At 33.8% G+C, this 18,290-nt stretch overlaps 1 protein-coding gene across 1 annotated transcript in view; it reads left to right on the plus strand.

Annotated features, from left to right (window-relative positions):
• The window catches only part of TPR (translocated promoter region, nuclear basket protein), a 65,521-nt gene that overhangs the window by 40,960 nt on the left and 6,271 nt on the right, over window positions 1–18,290 (plus strand). The window contains exons 32-47 of the mRNA XM_007989156.3: window positions 41–251; window positions 1,130–1,273; window positions 1,903–2,101; window positions 3,062–3,267; window positions 3,478–3,539; window positions 4,069–4,277; window positions 5,217–5,489; window positions 6,282–6,430; window positions 7,043–7,126; window positions 10,900–11,100; window positions 11,962–12,093; window positions 12,342–12,432; window positions 14,440–14,624; window positions 15,730–15,798; window positions 15,906–16,000; window positions 17,942–18,048. Coding sequence (XP_007987347.1) covers window positions 41–251; window positions 1,130–1,273; window positions 1,903–2,101; window positions 3,062–3,267; window positions 3,478–3,539; window positions 4,069–4,277; window positions 5,217–5,489; window positions 6,282–6,430; window positions 7,043–7,126; window positions 10,900–11,100; window positions 11,962–12,093; window positions 12,342–12,432; window positions 14,440–14,624; window positions 15,730–15,798; window positions 15,906–16,000; window positions 17,942–18,048 — 2,417 coding nt within the window. The remainder of the gene's footprint in view (window positions 1–40; window positions 252–1,129; window positions 1,274–1,902; window positions 2,102–3,061; window positions 3,268–3,477; window positions 3,540–4,068; window positions 4,278–5,216; window positions 5,490–6,281; window positions 6,431–7,042; window positions 7,127–10,899; window positions 11,101–11,961; window positions 12,094–12,341; window positions 12,433–14,439; window positions 14,625–15,729; window positions 15,799–15,905; window positions 16,001–17,941; window positions 18,049–18,290) is intronic.

The following is an 18,290-nucleotide window of genomic DNA, read 5'->3' on the forward strand; positions in this document are numbered from 1 at the left end:
CATATATTTAATTTTTATTTTTTCCTCCATTTTTTTAAAGATCAAATGCATCTTTGACTAACAACCAGAACTTAATTCAGAGTCTGAAGGAAGATCTAAATAAAGTAAGAACTGAAAAGGAAACCATCCAGAAGGACTTAGATGCCAAAATAATTGATATCCAAGAAAAAGTCAAAACTATTACTCAAGTAAAGAAAATTGGACGTAGGTACAAGACTCAATATGAAGAACTTAAAGCACAACAGGATAAGGTATTTTGAAGAAGCTTTTCTTACAAAAAAAAATTAGGATGAATGTTACGAAATCTTATTTCTTTGTAATTTTGAATATTACTAGCTTTCAGATACTAAACTCGTGTAACCATATATGCTATCTTTATTTAAGATTAGTTCTTTAATATGCTGAAAATGCATTATAAACTCACAAATTTTGGTAAATACTAGATATATTTTGGTTCAGTTTTCACCTTTCAAGTACTCCCCATTTTCAAAGCTATGTTCTTATAACTCATTGGTAATTACAATTGGATATTAAAAAATGATGACTAATCAGGTTTTGTATAGTTTTAAATAAATTATTTATGTTAACCACCTATCAAAAAAATTCAGAAATCTTTATTATATTTATATTTTGAATCTAAATGTTGTTTTTAATTCCTGAAGGTAAGGAATTTGTATATTGAGAATTACGTATGTATTACATGTTGGATTAGAAAATAAAGAAAAAAATTCACAATTACTACCCCTTTGTTTTAGCCACTATTAGTCCATTAGTATCCCTTTTCATACATATAAGCGATGTGTTTTTTCAAAGAAATAATATTATATGCTTATATTCTTTTGTAGTCTGCTTTTTTCACTTGATTCATTATTATGAAAATGCAGTTCAGTGTTGAAAATTCAACTAGAATGCATCATTTTGATTAGCTTTTTAGTATTCAGTTATGTGGAAAACCACAACTAGTTCCCCGTTTTTGGAGATTACAGTTGTTTCTTAGAAAATTCTATTTCGAATACCTTCAAGGATAAAGTTTCTTTGCAAAGCTGTGATTATTTTCTTAGAGAAACTTGCAGAAATGGAATTACTGAACATAAATATGTAAGTGTATTATTACTGTTTGTTGTCTTAGGTTATGGAGACATCGGCTCAGTCCTCTGGAGATCATCAGGAACAGCATGTTTTAGTCCAGGAAATGCAGGAACTCAAAGAAACGCTCAACCAAGCTGAAACAAAATCAAAATCACTTGAGAGTCAAGTAGAGAATCTGCAGAAGGTATGAGTGTGAGAACAGTCTGTTCCTAATTCTTTCCTGTTATACACCTAAAGAAATATGTGCTAACTACTGACAGTTTCTCTTACCATGTGGGAATGGATACATTTTATTCGTTTTACTTGGAATGGCTCCTGTATGTAAGTAGTACCCAGTCATCTTCAGGTGTGCATTTAGTTGGTCTGACCACCATTTTTAGACTTCTATTTAGTCCTTTTTTTTTTTTTTTTTTTTTTTTTGAGATGGAGTCTCGCTGTGTCTCCCAGGCTGGAGTGCAGTGGCGCGATCTCAGCTCACTGCAAGCTCCGCCTCCCGGGTTCACGCCATTCTCCCGCCTCAGCCTCCCAAGTAGCTGGGACTACAGGCGCACGCCACCACGCCCAGCTAGTTTTTTGTATTTTTAGTAGAGACGGGGTTTCACCATGTTAGCCAGGATAGTCTCAATCTCCTGACCTCGTGATCCACCCGCCTCGGCCTCCCAAAGTGCTGGGATTACAGGCTTGAGCCACCGCGCCCGGCCCTATTTAGTCTTTTAAAGAGCAAATTAATAAGTTATACTTTAAGTTGCTACCACATACAGTTTATATTGAAATGATTGAATTCCATGGTGAATACTTTGTTTTCCTTTAAAGACATTATCTGAAAAAGAGACAGAAGCAAGAAATCTCCAGGAACAGACTGTGCAACTTCAGTCTGAACTTTCACGACTTCGTCAGGATCTTCAAGATAGAACCACACAGGAGGAGCAGCTCCGGCAACAGATAACTGAAAAGGAAGAAAAAACCAGAAAGGCTATTGTAGCAGCAAAATCAAAAATTGCACACTTAGCTGGTAAATACCTGTTTAAAGTTTGAACTTGGTAGTGAAAGTTGGTTGTGTGTTGCAGGCTTAAAATTAAATGGAATAGAAATAAAAGGTATCTACTATGAAGGGTGTGTTTGTGTCTGTGTGTGTGTGTGCACTTTAAATATTAGGAATAATTAGTTGGACACAAAGAGCAATCCTAATTTTCAAGTGATGAGGATGTCCTTGATATGATGAAATTTTTCTCAATTGTTGGCTGGCAATAGATAATGGAGTACTGCTATCGTTCTGCTTTCATGAATAACAATTTTATCTTGTGACAGAGATCCTTTGAGCCCAGACCATGCTGCCTACACACCTTATGTAGACTGCATAAAGATCTTTACCAGTCCAGGGATTTTTTTGTGCCTCATTTGGTAGAGGGCCCCTCTAGCTCTTTGGGGAGAGTATCATGTCTAATTTATGAAGAACCTAGTTCTTCAAGGCTCAGGGGTTTCTTCAGCCTTGCCTGTCAGTCTGCTGAGTAGTTAAATAAAATGTCGAATCAGTTAGGTTTTGTTATAGGCATTTTTTTTTAAATGATCTCTACGACAATGTCCTAACAACTTACTTGATTTTGAAAGTTCTTGAATTATTTTTAAACAGTGCTGTAGATTATATGAAATAAAAATTTTACAATTCATAATAATGAATTGAATGACACATTGAAATATAAAAGGGCTTCTACTAACTCAGATCTTTAGTTGGTTGAGATTTTAGTTAGGAAAAAGTAAATTTTTATGTTGGAGTAAGTATATTTTATATTCTAGTAATAAGTTAAAACATGAATGTACTTAGAACTTTGCTCATTGAGATGTATAGTATATCATAACTAATGTAAATGTTATAGTAGTAGAATCTGATGTGACCACGTGTCAATTAAGTGCATAAATGTTGTTTTAAATGTTTGATTATAATATTAATGTAATCACCTGGTTACTTCTTTAGGTGTAAAAGATCAGCTAACTAAAGAAAATGAGGAGCTTAAACAAAGGAATGGAGCCTTAGATCAGCAGAAAGATGAATTGGATGTTCGTATTACTGCTCTAAAGTCCCAATATGAAGGTCGAATTAGTCGCTTGGAAAGAGAACTCAGGGAACATCAAGAGAGACACCTTGAGCAGAGAGATGAGCCTCAAGAACCTTCTAATAAGGTGATTAGCTAATTCTGCTTAAGTAACAAATTGTTTTTCTTTGTACATTTTACTTGAAAGTACCTGGTGACATAGGAGCCTCTGTCAGAGTGAATTTTGGCTAAAATTCAGTGTATGCAGAGAGAATTAACAATAGTGAAATATTTTTTGTAGCATTTTTAGTGGACTCTTGTGAGCTAGGAACAACAATCAAGAGCTTTCTCTTTATAGGTCCCTGAACAGCAGAGACAGATCACGTTGAAAACAACTCCAGCTTCTGGTGAAAGAGGAATGTGAGTTTTAGTTATTTCATAGTCTGTTATTTTTCTTTTAAAGCTCAGGGAATATCTAGTGATCTTTCTGTTTAGGAAACAGAAATCTGTGTATTCTATTGTAAAAACGTACACTAAAGAGTTATTTTCTCTGCAAAACTGTATCATGTGTTTGCCATCTTGTTTTCAGCATACTTTCAGTCCTATCAGATGAAGCTTTGTGACAGAGAAAACATCTCTCATCTTTTAGTTTACAGTTGGTTTCTAAGGCTGCTACTGATTTTCCCCGTGATGTTACATGATGACAGATACAAAATGCTGGGCTGAGACTTGGGTTCAGCAATTCAACAGCTGGATACATTCTGCATTGTCAGGATGCACCACGGTGGAGCATTCCCTGTATAGTTTTTAATGCTTAAATTCAAAACAGCTTTAATAAGGCTCTGAAATATTTAGTGAACAAAAAATAGAGACCTGTACTCACTGTGTTTTTAAAAGTATTTGTGTAATAATTTGTTATTAATTATTCTTGCATTTTCTCCTCTATTAGTGCCAGCACCTCAGACCCACCAACAGCCAATATCAAGCCAACTCCTGTTGTGTCTACTCCAAGTAAAGTGACAGCTGCAGCTTTGGCTGGAAATAAGTCAACACCCAGGGCGAGTATCCGCCCAATGGTTACACCTGCAACTGTTACAAATCCCACTACTACCCCAACAGCTACAGTGATGCCCACTACACAAGTGGAATCACAGGAAGGTTAGTAAAATAATACAGATCTGATTAGACTGATTGCTTATTTAGATTTATTATGAGAAAATGACAGTAATTTCAAAGATAAATGAAGCATCCAGTACAGCTGAAGTCAACGTCATTATAAAAATGGGTGTTTAGTATTTGAAGTACATACTTCTAGGACCAAAAATTTCACTTGTAATGACAAAGAATATATGAAATCCACTTTGGAAAATCACTGAATTACTGGCTCAACCCAACATTGCTTTCTCACTGAACCTGACCATTTCATTGCTTTCTTCAATTTTTTCCCATGACATTCTCTTACTCATTACAGCAGTTACAACTTTGTATTTTATTCTGTGGTATACATGCCTTTTTACTCCACTACATTGAGCTCCTCAAGGGCAAAAATCTTGGTTTCTTATTGTTTAATCCCTTTACCTAACTCCACAGTAGGTGTTCAGTAAAACTTTGCTACCTGCATATTTCCTTATATTCTTATCTTGATAAATGTTAGAATTCAGTAAATTATTCAAGTGTATCTGTGCTATGAAAATACAGAATGTTTTATTTCAACTACATCCAATAAACTAAATATATTACTAATTACATTTACTATCTGTTATATCAATTAAAAACAAAATGATGCTTAATGAAAAATTCTAATTTTACTTCGAGCTTAATTTCATTAATTTTATTCAACAGCGATTTAAATGAATAGATGCAAAATCAGTTTCAGATACTTATTTAATTGAGCCAACATTTTGTTGCTTGCTACCATATCAATTACATAGGGAATATAAAAATCCATAATACGTTACCTTTACCTACAGTGTATTTGTCTACTAAGTGCCAAGAGAATCCTTGTGAAAGGTGACATTTACCGCAGAATAGGGAAAGATAATTTCAGCTTTGATGAAAGTAGAAGGCTTATATTCAGCATTATAATTATTTTTTCAGCTATGCAGTCAGAAGGACCTGTGGAACATGTTCCAGTTTTTGGAAGCACAAGTGGATCCGTTCGTTCTACTAGTCCTAATGTGCAGCCTTCTATCTCTCAACCTATTTTAACTGTTCAGCAACAAACACAGGCTACAGCTTTTGTGCAACCCACTCAACAAAGTCATCCTCAGATTGAGCCTGTCAATCAGGAGTTATCTTCAAACATAGTAGAGGTTGTTCAAAGTTCACCAGTTGAGCGGCCTTCTACTTCCACAGCAGTATTTGGCACAGGTAAGATTAATTTTAAAATGAAGTCAGAGTAGACCTATGCATTTATAAGATCTCGAGTATATCCTGAGTTATATATCTTGAGTATATATATCTTGAGTATTCTTTGTACAAATGAAGTTAGAGTAAACCTGTGCAATTATGATATCTTGGATATAATACATATCACAAGTATTCTTTGTGCATACTTGCTTTCTACCAGATATTAGAATGAATGAATATATTACTAACGTTTTATTTCATGTTTACTGCTGAATATGACTATTTTAGATCAGTTGTTTGTCATTAAGATGATTCTCCCCCTGCAGTTACTTTTTTTACTGGTTTTACCTATTAACGCAAAACATATTGTGTGTAATTTAACGGAGGTCCTGAGGACTAAAAGACACCTAAGATAAGACCATATACTGATTTACATATAGTGTACATTTTTTCTTACTCAAGGAGTCCTGAGTTTTGTAGAAGGTCCCATGTAAACTTTGTAAATAACAACATATTAGTACAATCTCAGTGAATCAGATACATTGTAAAAATTGGTTGGCTTTATTAAGCAAAGCGTGGATTGGTATAAAAACATTGACTCAGAGCGTAAGTTGCTCTTTGTTTACCCATAACTTAGCAGAAACAAATTATGTTGATGCATTGATCTAGGAGTTGGTTGAGTGTATTTTAGTAATCTGTACAATTAAATGTTTACTGTGTTCTCCTTTAGTTAAGTGACTGTATTGGGTAAATTATCTTTATTGAAATTGAGTTATGATCATGCTCTAATTCAAGATTTATGTAATTTCAAAGTTTCGGCTACCCCCAGTTCTTCTTTGCCAAAGCGTACACGTGAAGAGGAAGAGGATAGCACCATAGAAGCATCAGACCAAGTCTCTGATGATACAGTGGAAATGCCTCTTCCAAAGAAGTTGAAAAGCGTTACACCCGTAGGAACTGAGGTGCATAAAGTTCTTTTTGTCGATTTTAACCTTTACCAGTAGAGTTAAGGTACTCTTTTCAGTTATATATAGCCTAGAGAAAATTAATCTTTTGGGACCAAAATGTATTATCTGGAAAACACTTTTACTGAACTTTCTACAAAGATTCCACTGACAACCCAGGTATTGTTGCCAACAGTGTTTTATGTTCTTGCATATCTTTAATTTGTTTCTATTTCAGTTAAAAAACACAGTTATAAAAACATAAATTGAATTTCATCTCAGCTTTTAAATATCATGGGCATAAACTGTTACCTGCTGTCTTTTTCTAAGATTAACCAAAATTATATTCCTTTTTGTTGTTAAGATTAAATTGTAATGAAGCAGGTTTCAAATCAAACATTAAGGCTACTAAATTAATTGTATTAGCATGTATTAATGTTCAAAAACTGCACTTTGTGTGTACTGAGGAAGAATGTGATTATAATTTTTAAATAAAATTTTTTTTATTTTTCTATAGTTTCATAAAATTAAAGATTTGAAGGGTTTTTTCAAATAAGAGAACTAACAAAAACAGGTAACCCTTCATCTACTACAATGATGTGGTTAATATATTAGTGTATTATGATACAGGAAGAAGTTATGGCAGAAGAAAGTACTGATGGAGAGGTGGAGACTCAGGTATACAACCAGGATTCTCAAGATTCCATTGGAGAAGTAAGTAAAAACGTACCTAAAGTAGCAAACTGTTGCTTTTCATGAATGAAATTAGCTTTGACAGATTGAAACATTATTTGGTCTTTTTATTTTTTACTTGTTCTTATTACATTTAATGAAATTAAATTAATCATTGCAGAGTCTGCTTTCTTTTACTCCTATGAGTATAGTGTACTGCCTTCTAAACTTATATTAAAGAAATGTTTTTGTTCATATATAGCACAGATTTCCAGATTTTTTAGAGTTGTGAGCCAAGATTTTTCACTATTTTAATTACATGGAATACAAGAGTGCTGGTTGCATCTGGAGTTAATTCACAGTGCCCCATTTGCTGCTTCTCTGTTACTCCCCTGTATTATTTCCCTTACAGAATTAAAGTAATCCATAAGAGGAAATGCATTTATGCACCTCTTCATTTTTTGATCTTTCATTGAGTTTCCTCTAGAGCAGTTTTACTAGTGGAGAGAATATAGACCCTGAAGTTAAAAAGCATGAGGTGAGCTTTGTGACTGTAAAGCATGTCCTTAATTCCCTGCATTATCTCATTTGTCAAAAAATACAGAGTAGTACCTGCCACATATTAGGCACTCGGGGTATTATTACTTTCCTTTCTTCCCTCTGTCCCACAAAATGAGAATTCATATTGTCATCCAGAAGACCCCCAGGGTGGCTAAATAGTGTTTAATAGAAAGGAGAGCTTTATTAGTGACATCATTTTGCTAATGAGGAAGAGAGAGTCTCCAGCATGGACCAGAGGTGTTTTGTCTTCACACAGGGCAGGGACAGGTGTGGTTGTATGCCTCACAGGGTCCTTATTACACAATAGAGTCATACATATTCAGCAGATTTGGGGAAAAAACTATACATATTTATGAGGGGAACTGAGCATATGCACAATAGGTAAACCTATATAATATACATCCTGTGTTCACTTTGGGGCAGGGTTTTAGCACTAAAATGAGCTGGAATCTGGCTGTTTATCTGAAGAGTGAACAAAAGGTGAACTACAGGATACAAAGACAGTTTGTGCACAGCCTCTTTAAGCGGGCTGAAACTAGCTTAAGGTGTCTGCTGCAGTTGTTTGCCAGTGCTCTCTACAGAGTTGTAGTGGTCTGTATTGTAAATCAGAGATAGGAGTCTGATAACTTGCCCGATAGCTCCAGTTAGAGGAGTTTAGCAAAGGCATATTTTTTTTAATTGTACATACGAATTTAGAAATTTGCCATGCCAGCCAGGCCCTGAACCCTTGACCTACAGGTAACTTTTGTTTCCTTAACCTTAGGGTTTGTCTTAGTTGACAAAATGGCATCTATTTTGGTCTCTCAGATCACAATATATGATAGTAATTAAATATCAATATTTAACACTGAACTCATTACTATATGTCAAATGTTGATCTAAGAAATTTTTATTTATTGACTAATTTAATCTTCATTATACCTCATAGTTACAGAAACTGATACCCAGATAAAGTAGTGTACCAAGGTTCACATAGCATTGGAACTCAGATTCAGACCCAGGCTAGGTAGTTTTCAACTGTCCTAAGCTTGAAACAGTACTTTTCTCTGGATAAACTTTCTGAGTCATCTTATGCTATAATTATTTTATCCATGTAAAATTAAGGAATTGTCTCAAGCTAACCATAAATAACCATATCGCAAGTAAATTTTAGTTTCTTAGCTGCGTTAATTTTGTAAGCTAATTTTACCAGCTTTCTTTGACTGAAAACACTAAACTAAATCTTCAGATGAATATGTAGTACCAGTTGAACATCCCTAATTTGAAAATTCAAAACTTTTTAGGTGCCAATGTGCAAGCCACATGTGTAATGTTCCACAGCTGACCTAATGTGATGGGCCACAGTCAAAACAGTCAGAACTTCATTTTACACACAAAACTATTAAAAATACTGTGTCAGATTAACTTCAGGCTATGTGTATAAGGTATATATGAAACATAAGTGAATTTTGCGTTTATGCTTGGATCTTATAGATATCTCATTATGGATATGCAAATATTCCAAAATCCAAAAAAATCCAAAATCTGAAACACTTCTGGACCCAGGCATTTTAGATAAGTTATTCAGAGCGTACTATAAATGATATCTTTCTCATCTATCCTTTAGAGAGCATTGTTTCTGAAGAACGTAATAATTTGAAAATAATAAGATATGAATTTCTGCTTTCTTGTCAGACTTGGTTAAATTATACTGAAATCTTCTGCGAAAGCTTTTTCTTGAAATTGGCAAAATTGTCTGTGACTCCAAAATACCATTTGGATTTTTATTCTACCCTTCTAGCATTGTCTACTGAATGTGTAACAGTTTATTTTTCTGATTTTCTGACAGTGAAGCAGATGTTCTTTACAAGTGATGCTTTTTCTGAAATAAGCATGTCACTTTGAGGCACTTTTTAAATTAAATCATGACTTACTCATTTTTTGCATTATGGCATGTGTAATTTTTTATGAATGTCTTAGTTTAAAAGATATTGTTGCTGACTTAAATGAAAAAATGATTTTAGTGAGTGCTTAAGCCAAAACGACATTTAACTTTTGATAGTAAATGTTATAAATGAAGTTAAAATAATAGTTTATTTCAGTAGTTAACAAAATAGAATTGTGGAAATAGATTGAGCAAGGAATTATCTAGTATCTGATATATTTATTTTGGTGTGAAGGCTTGGAATAATTGGAGTTTTGGGTAGGGAAGAAGTTCTTTGTAAAAAGACAACGATAATAACTTATGTATTCAGTGCTTTTCTTTGTGAAAAGAAAATGGTAATAGCTTATTTATTCAGTGCATTTCCAAATTAGGTCTAGTTTGGGAAAACCTTCTCTTAAAACGTTGCAGACCTATGAGTATTTTTTTTTTTTTTCTGACTTTGGTCTGTAGCTGTATTGTACGCTATCCGCAATGGCCATTGAGCAACTGAAAAATGGCTGTCCAGATTGATATAAATATAAAATATACATCAGATTTTTGAAGACTTAGTAGAAATTTTAAAATGTGAAATATCTGGTTAATAATTTTTACATTGATTATATGTTGAAATAATATTTTGGATATATTGGTTAAGTATATTATTAAAATTGATTTCACCTTTTTTTAAAGTGACTACTAAAAAATTTAAAATTACATAACATATTTCTGTCTCACAGCACTGATGTACGATATCACACTAGTAGTTTTGAATGCATAAATATTTGTTTATTTTTTTTCTCTTTTTCTTCTTGGAGTATTAACCAATAAGATTAATGATAATTCTTCTATAGGAAGACATTAAGGAAACTCAAAGGTTCATCTTCTTTCTTCAAAAATATTTGAAGTACCATTTTTAAAATCAAATGCAGCTGGCTGAGGTAGCTCACACCTATAATCCGAGCACTTTGGGAGGCCAAGTTGGGCAGATCACTTGAAGTCAGGAGTTCGAGACCAGCCTGGCCTACATGGTGAAAACCCGTCTCTACTAAAAATACAAAAAATTAGCCAGATGTGATGGGGGGTGCCCATAGTCCCAGCTACTCAGGATACTGAGGCAGGAGAATTGATTGAACCCAGCGGGGTGGAGGTTTCGGTGAGGTGAGGTTACGCCATTGCACTCCAACTGGGGTGACAAGAGCAAGACTCTGTCTCAAAAAAATAAATTAAATTAAATGCCGCTAGTCCATAAGTACTCATTATTCTTTACTTTGACCTATAATAATGCCTCACATATAGTTTTAGGTATCTTTATAGGGCTCTTAATTTTTTTCTTGCTTTTTTATTTTCAAAGGGAGTTACCCAGGGAGATTATACACCTATGGAAGACAGTGAAGAAACCTCTCAGTCTCTACAAATAGATCTTGGACCACTTCAATCAGATCAGCAAACAACAACTTCATCCCAGGATGGTCAAGGGAAAGGAGATGATGTCATTGTAATTGACAGTGATGATGAAGAAGAGGATGATGATGAAAATGATGGAGAACATGAGGTAAATTTGATTTGAAATCATCTAATGTTTTTAAACTATTGGATGAAAGTGCTCAGATCCTTGGGATACTAATGCATTGGCTGTAAATTCTGGTTCCCAGTCAGCTTAAGTAGATTGTATTGTTTTTTTCTTCTATCTTAATTAGTTCAGAAATCAACATTTTATAATGAAAAGTAGTGTAGAGCCAGTGATGGAAAGCCCATTTTTAAAATTTTGTTTCATTTTGGTTTTTTGATGATTCATGAGTGTTTTAGGATTTGTTCTCAATTAGACCTAATTTTAAGTCTTATTGTAAGTGACTGTATGGCTTTAAATGTAAGTGCTATGGTTTCTGGAGATAAAAAGAAGAAACAAGAATTATTTTTGTTTCCTCTTGGAGCCCCATAATTCATTTTTGTCATTTTTTAATATATAAAGTGTATTTTATGTATATAAAGTCAAATTGTGTATTTTATTTTGGGGTTTAAATCTTATATTGACAGCTTCTCATTTTAGATTAATAAAGCAACATTTTTTTAAAGCTCCTGATATAGTGTAATTTTATCATTTTCTTCAGCTCCACCTGTTTAAATTTAGAATAAAGTGGACCACTTGACATTTTGCTGACACCTAAGGTCTATATTATCTTTGAACAATCTCATGCAAACAGTTAGAATTCAGAATTGATCATTATTGTACTAATTCCAGTAAGTATCACAGTTATGATATCTGGTACTGCTGTACTAATCCCATACAACTCTTAGGACAATTCCTATCTTCTGATTAATGCGTCACTTAAATTTCTAAGTGTGGTATCTAGATATGCAGAGCATGTGGGCCATATTCTAAACTTTTATTTATACCTGGGGAACTTTCTACTAGGATTATGAAGAGGATGAGGAAGACGATGATGATGATGAAGATGACACAGGGATGGGAGACGAGGGTGAAGATAGTAATGAAGGAACTGGTAGTGCCGATGGCAATGATGGTTATGAAGCTGATGATGCTGAGGTAACTGGCTAGAATTTTGACCATTCATAGTTCTTTCTGAGAGCTTTCTTGAACTTGATGTTTTCCAAGGATATAGAAAGGCTTATGAAATTCACTAAAACCTTTGGGGGTTTTGTTCATTTGTTTTGTTTTTTGTTGTTATTGTTAGTTATTTGTTTTGTTGTGGTTTGGTTTGGTTAATTATTCTGTCTGGTTTTTTTAACGTACCTATTTTATTTGCGCATTATGTTATCACGTTTTGTTTTTAGGGTGGTGATGGGACTGATCCAGGTACAGAAACAGAAGAAAGTATGGGTGGAGGTGAAGGTAATCAGAGAGCTGCTGATTCTCAAAACATTGGTGAGATTTTATTAGTCTTTTTTGAATTGAATATCTCTGGTATTTTCTAAACTGGAATTGCACTTAATTATAATATATAAATTTATTTAGCGAATTGGTAAGAGAGATTGGCCCCTGCTCTAGCTTTGTGACTGTTATGCTGTCATAAAAAGTCTACTATATTTATGACTGTTAGGTGCTGTCATTATACTTTTTCTGCCTCATTGGACTGCTATAAGATGCAAACATTTTGTAACCCTTACAGTATTGTAGATGCTGTATGCTGCCATTAAGAGGAAAACTTTAATTAGGGACTACTTGTAACAGCAATTCACAACCAGAGGAGGTCAGTCTAATCAAGCTGCATGCTTCAAGATTTGGGACTATTGGAGCGTTGCAGTATGTTCTGGTTTTCCAATGAATAAAAGATTTTCAGATCAATGTAGCATATATTTTGTTAAATCTTGGAAAGGATAAATCCTAGAGGTCCACTGAAAAGTTGTGGGCATTTAAGAGTATGGAAGTTGTAGAAAATAATTTTATTTTGAAATGTGTTTTAAAGAATTAGTGATTATCTGGATAATAGATAACTAACAACTGATATGAAGCCAAAATCATTAGTGTTGACATAGTAAATAAAACCTTAGCTGTTTAGACTAATGGGAAAATATTGTATCTGGGTTTCTGTAGAGGCCTGGGTATTTAAAAGGGCAAGGTGTATTCTCATTTTAACTAAAGCAAGAACAGACAAAAATTTAAACTTTTAAATTTTTTAAGAGAAAAAATACATTAATGAATATTAAGCCATATAATAAGTAACACTATTCTTACTTTTAAAGAGAGATGAGAAATTGATATACTTTGAACAACAATTTACATTTTATAAACAATTCGTAGATTAAGAAACATTTTTTGTTTATCACATAGTTGAAATATAGAGGGAACAATTTTTGCTGCTCTAGGTCAGCCTGCCTGCCTTGCCTCCCTCCCTCCCTCCTTCCTTCCTGCCTTCCTTCCCTCCCTCCCTCCCTCCCTCCCTCCTTCCTTCCTTCCTTCCTTCCTTCCTTCCTTCCTTCCTTCCTTCCTTCCTTCCTTCCTTCCTTCTCCTATTTTTTTATTTTTATTTTTGCAGCCAAGCAAAAATAGGCCTAGTGGCCCAAATAAAATTAATGGATGGATTTGAGTACATTTCAAGAAACTACACTTGTATTGAATTGTTTAATTCTTATAGTAAACTTAATAAAGTTTAGGTACCAATGAAAAATCTGAATTGCAGAAGTAAAGTCACTTGAGGTGACACATAGCTTACTAAGTAGCTAAGTAGCTTAAGTATTAGAGCAAGGATCTGAATCTAGACCTCAGACTTTTAAACTATGAAATTCTGTGGCATCCTGTTCAACTTTTCATAGTAGAAGATGGCTTCTTTTATTGCTACAGTGTATGTAGAAGAATACCCAGACATTTGAGAGACATTTGTGAAAATTCAAAATTCGGGGAAACCAAAAGATAAAAATGTATTTGTAAGGCTTTTCCTCTGTCTTTATCCTATTTGATTGTTATACTGATTCTCTAGTAGTCTAACCTTTAGGCAACTTGCCTACTTTATTAAAAATTATGTAACCCAAATTTATTAAATGTTAATTTTAGTTTTATTTTATTAAATGTTTAATTTTAATTTATTAGATGTTTATTATGTGTTGAACTAAGGGCTTTATGTTCGTTATCTGAACTCTTTAGAAAAACCATTTTAGAAAGACCATACCTGGAGGTTACATTTGCTCTATTAACCAACCAAAAAATAGACTCAAAGAGGTTAAGGGACATGCCCAAAGCCACACAGCTAATAAGTACAGATCCCATTATCTCTGGGTATAAAAGCCCACATTTGTCATCACATCTCACTACTTTACTTCTGAAAATATTAGTGCGGTGAACATTCCTGTTGGCAAGATTTATACTTCTAGGGATTGTCCAAGTTTTTTTGTCTTAAATTTAGCAGTTCAAAAGTAAATTTCTCTTTTCCTGTAGGTGAAGGAAATACAGGTGCTGCAGAATCTTCCTTTTCTCAGGAGGTTTCTAGAGAACAACAGCCATCATCAGCATCTGAAAGACAGGCCCCTCGAGCACCTCAGTCACCTAGACGCCCACCACATCCACTTCCCCCAAGACTGACCATTCATGCTCCACCTCAGGAGTTGGGACCACCAGTTCAGGTATTAAAAGTACTGGTCATTATGAAAAATGAACTTGAAAAAAATCTTGGCTTTTCTCCCTTTCCATTATGTATCTCTCTCTCTCTCTCTCTCTCGATTTTTTAAATTAGCAATCCCATGAACTTTTTGGTATTTTGGCACATTTTTATAAAATTCTTTGAACTGAAACTAATCTCTGAGGGATGTTCAGAAAGGCAAGCATTACTAAAAGTTGTGCATACGTTGAAATGGTTATAGTCATAGCAAATAAAATTCTGTTTGTTATTTCTCAAGTGAGAAAAGAAAGATTTTCTTGGGTTTTAATTAAAGTACATTTTAGCAGCTCACCATTGTCTGATTTGAAGGTTTCTTTCTGTACAGTGCACGTATTTATAAAAGAGAAAGGAATTTCTGTCATACTTAAGAATATTTTTCTCATTTGTTGATAATCACATATTTTAACTTTTAAATTTAATGAAGGTATGTATGACCCCTTATATTTAGCATGTAGTAGAGTCGGTCATCTCTTAATCAGAAGCATTGCAAAAAGAGTAGGAAAAGCACAAAGGTTCTGTTAATTTAGCTTAAATTTTACCCTATAAAATAGTATGTGTAAACACTGTCAAATATAGATTCTACTAAAATATCACTAGTGAAAATAACTTCATGATGGGAGAATATCAAGTCTTAAAGGATCATGTATGGAGGCTGCAAAAATACATACAATCTATCCATTTAGTATTGTCTTAACTGGAAAACAGTTTAAAAGGCAATACTGCTGTTTGAACTCCAAAAGAATACTTGCTAACACTTCCAGCTAAGGAAATAGGAATTAAATTTCTTTACATGCAAGATGGTGTTAGATCTGTTTTTATTTAAGTATTGGTTAATAATTGATCTGTTGGTTAATAGAATGATTTGTATTGGTTAATATTAGAGACTGTAGTTAAAAATTTGTCATTGACTAAAAGTGATTTCTTGGCAGGTTTTCCTGGGAAAATGTCCTAATTACCTATCTGCTAACTATTTTGTTGGCAGCATAATAAGCTGTATCTGTTGATATTTGGTGTTTGTTTCATTGCCTCATTTCTTAAAGCAAATGTAATTCCTTTTTCTTGACATGCAGAGAATTCAGATGACCCGAAGGCAGTCTGTAGGACGTGGGCTTCAGTTGACTCCAGGAATAGGTGGCATGGTAAGTACTTACCCATTATGTAAAAGTAATTCATTTTTTCAGCAGATATTTGTATAGTCCATATGTGTGGTGTTTTGCCTGTTAACTCTTTTCTATCTTTGTTTTAGCAACAGCATTTTTTTGATGATGAAGACAGAACAGTTCCAAGTACTCCAACTCTTGTGGTGCCACATCGTACTGATGGATTTGCTGAAGCAATTCAGTAAGTTAATGAAATGGAAACATTTTGTAACTAATCAAACTTTTAGTCTTTCTCTGTTAGTTTGTTTATCGTTTGGTTAACTCATTATTTGTTGAGTCCTTCTCTACTATGTACTAATAAGTACTTGTGGTAGGTCAGTTGAGGATGTATTGTTGGGGAAAATTATACAGAGGTCAATGACATACAGTTACTTCTACCAAGAATTTAAAGTAAAAGACAATATAAGAATGTTTAAGAACATGGCCTCTAGAGTCAGAATGCCTGTGTTTGAAACCCAACTGTACTGTTAACTAGTAGTAGCAAGTTCCTTAGGTTTTCTGTTCGTGAGCACCTTCATTTTAAAAGTGGGAATAACAATAGAATAATTTCTATTGCATAAGTTAAAAGAATTAGGTGAATCAGATAATTTGTGTTAACATGTTTATGATATTACCTGACTCATGATAAATTGCTTTATAGTTGTTAAGTGTTGGTAATTACAATGATCATAATTCATAGTATTCTTGTGGAAGCTAAGCAAATGAACAACTAACTAATGTAAACAATGTAGAAGGATAATAGAGAAATAAGCAGTAGGCTTTCTTAATACAAATGAAGAAGTAATTTGTTTCAACAACTAAGGAGAAATAATATGAGATGATTTAATGGGGATGATATTGAATTCAGTCTTGGGAAAGAATACTTAGCATTTACTGAGCATTTTCATGCGTGCGTTTATTTAATCCTCATACCTTATGAGGGTAGACATTATTAATGTTGTCATCTTAGAGTATACTGAAACACAGACATGTTAACAAATTTGCCAGAGGTCAGACAGCAACGAAGTAGCAGTTTTTAGTTTCAAACCAATTAGTCTGGTTGTAGGACCTGTGTTAAGTGTTGTGCTATACCACTCCTCTTAAAGGGTTGAAAGGTTCTCCATGTGAAAGTATACACATTTATTTATGGCTGAGGTATTAGTTGCATAACAGGATATATTCGAAGATCAGAACTTACAGATTTCTACAAACTTGGGGAAAGGTTGATTGTTCTATAGATGTGGTAACATGTGGCAGTTAGAACCAGTTTTAAACTTGCTCAGTTAGCCTCAATTTACCTTGGCTAACACATTTTTACAAGCCAACCAATCAATTTCAGCTCCCTCCTTCTGAAAGTCAGCACTCAGGGAGAGACTCACTCCAATAAACATGAAGAATTCTGAGTACCAGCAATCAACAGCATCTTCACTCAAACAAATGTCACTACTCCTACGCCTCTAGAAGTCACCACTTCCTGAACTCCGTGTTTCCTAAAGACATTAATAGCTCACTAGCTAAAGAAAGATAGGCAGAGTTAAATAATGCTAAGTTTTATGTCCTGAATTATAGGCAGAAAAATAAATGATAGTGGTATTAGGATAAGGAAAAAAACAAGTTTTTAGCTATCTAATATTAGAATTTTCCTAAACTTTGGGAGCTAGCTAGTAAACTCTTAATAAGCTAGACAGGTGACTTGATTTTTCTATGACTAAATGAGGTATAGTCATATAATGTCTATAGTAATAATGTCTACCCTCATAAGGTATGAGGATTAAAGATAAAACTTTGTCTCATGACTTCATTCTAACTCTTATGTTTCATGTTGAGTTTGTGTTGCTTTCAATATATCTATGTGAGGATATCTGAGACATTCAAGAAATGTGAGGCATAGTTCAGGAGAGCTGAAAATTATTTACATGTAAGTCACAGGTTATTCATATTATTGCTAAATTCATTGACACCTGATAGTATAAAAGGATTTTTATAAGTAAGAAACCCTTTAAAATAAATAGACTTTATTTTCGATCTGTTTCCTTCCCAGTTTGTTGGTGTTCATTCTTCCTCCTTCCTATATTATTTTCACCATTGTGTTTTAAATAAGTTAACTTTAAATTTCATCTTAAATTAGTTTTTGTCCATTTAGTTCACCACAGGTTGCTGGTGTCCCTAGATTCCGGTTTGGGCCACCTGAAGATATGCCACAAACAAGTTCTAGTCACTCTGATCTTGGCCAGCTTGCTTCTCAAGGAGGTAAATAGTTAAACCTTTAGATCTCCTGGATTTGTATGTATTTGGTAATAAACTATTGTGATGTGATTTAAGGGGGATAAAAGAGCGAATATAAATATTTTAAAAATTGATATTGTTTGCTAATTTACTTTTTTAAATGCTGTAATATACTTATTAAGCACTGCCTTACATCTTACCTTTCTGACAAAGTTCTAATTTCTTTGAGCATAAGGATTAGCTTTTACATTAGTATTTCTTCTGGC

The sequence above is a fragment of the Chlorocebus sabaeus genome, chromosome 25 (genome assembly GCF_047675955.1).
Source record: "Chlorocebus sabaeus isolate Y175 chromosome 25, mChlSab1.0.hap1, whole genome shotgun sequence".
NCBI lineage: Eukaryota > Metazoa > Chordata > Mammalia > Primates > Cercopithecidae > Chlorocebus > Chlorocebus sabaeus.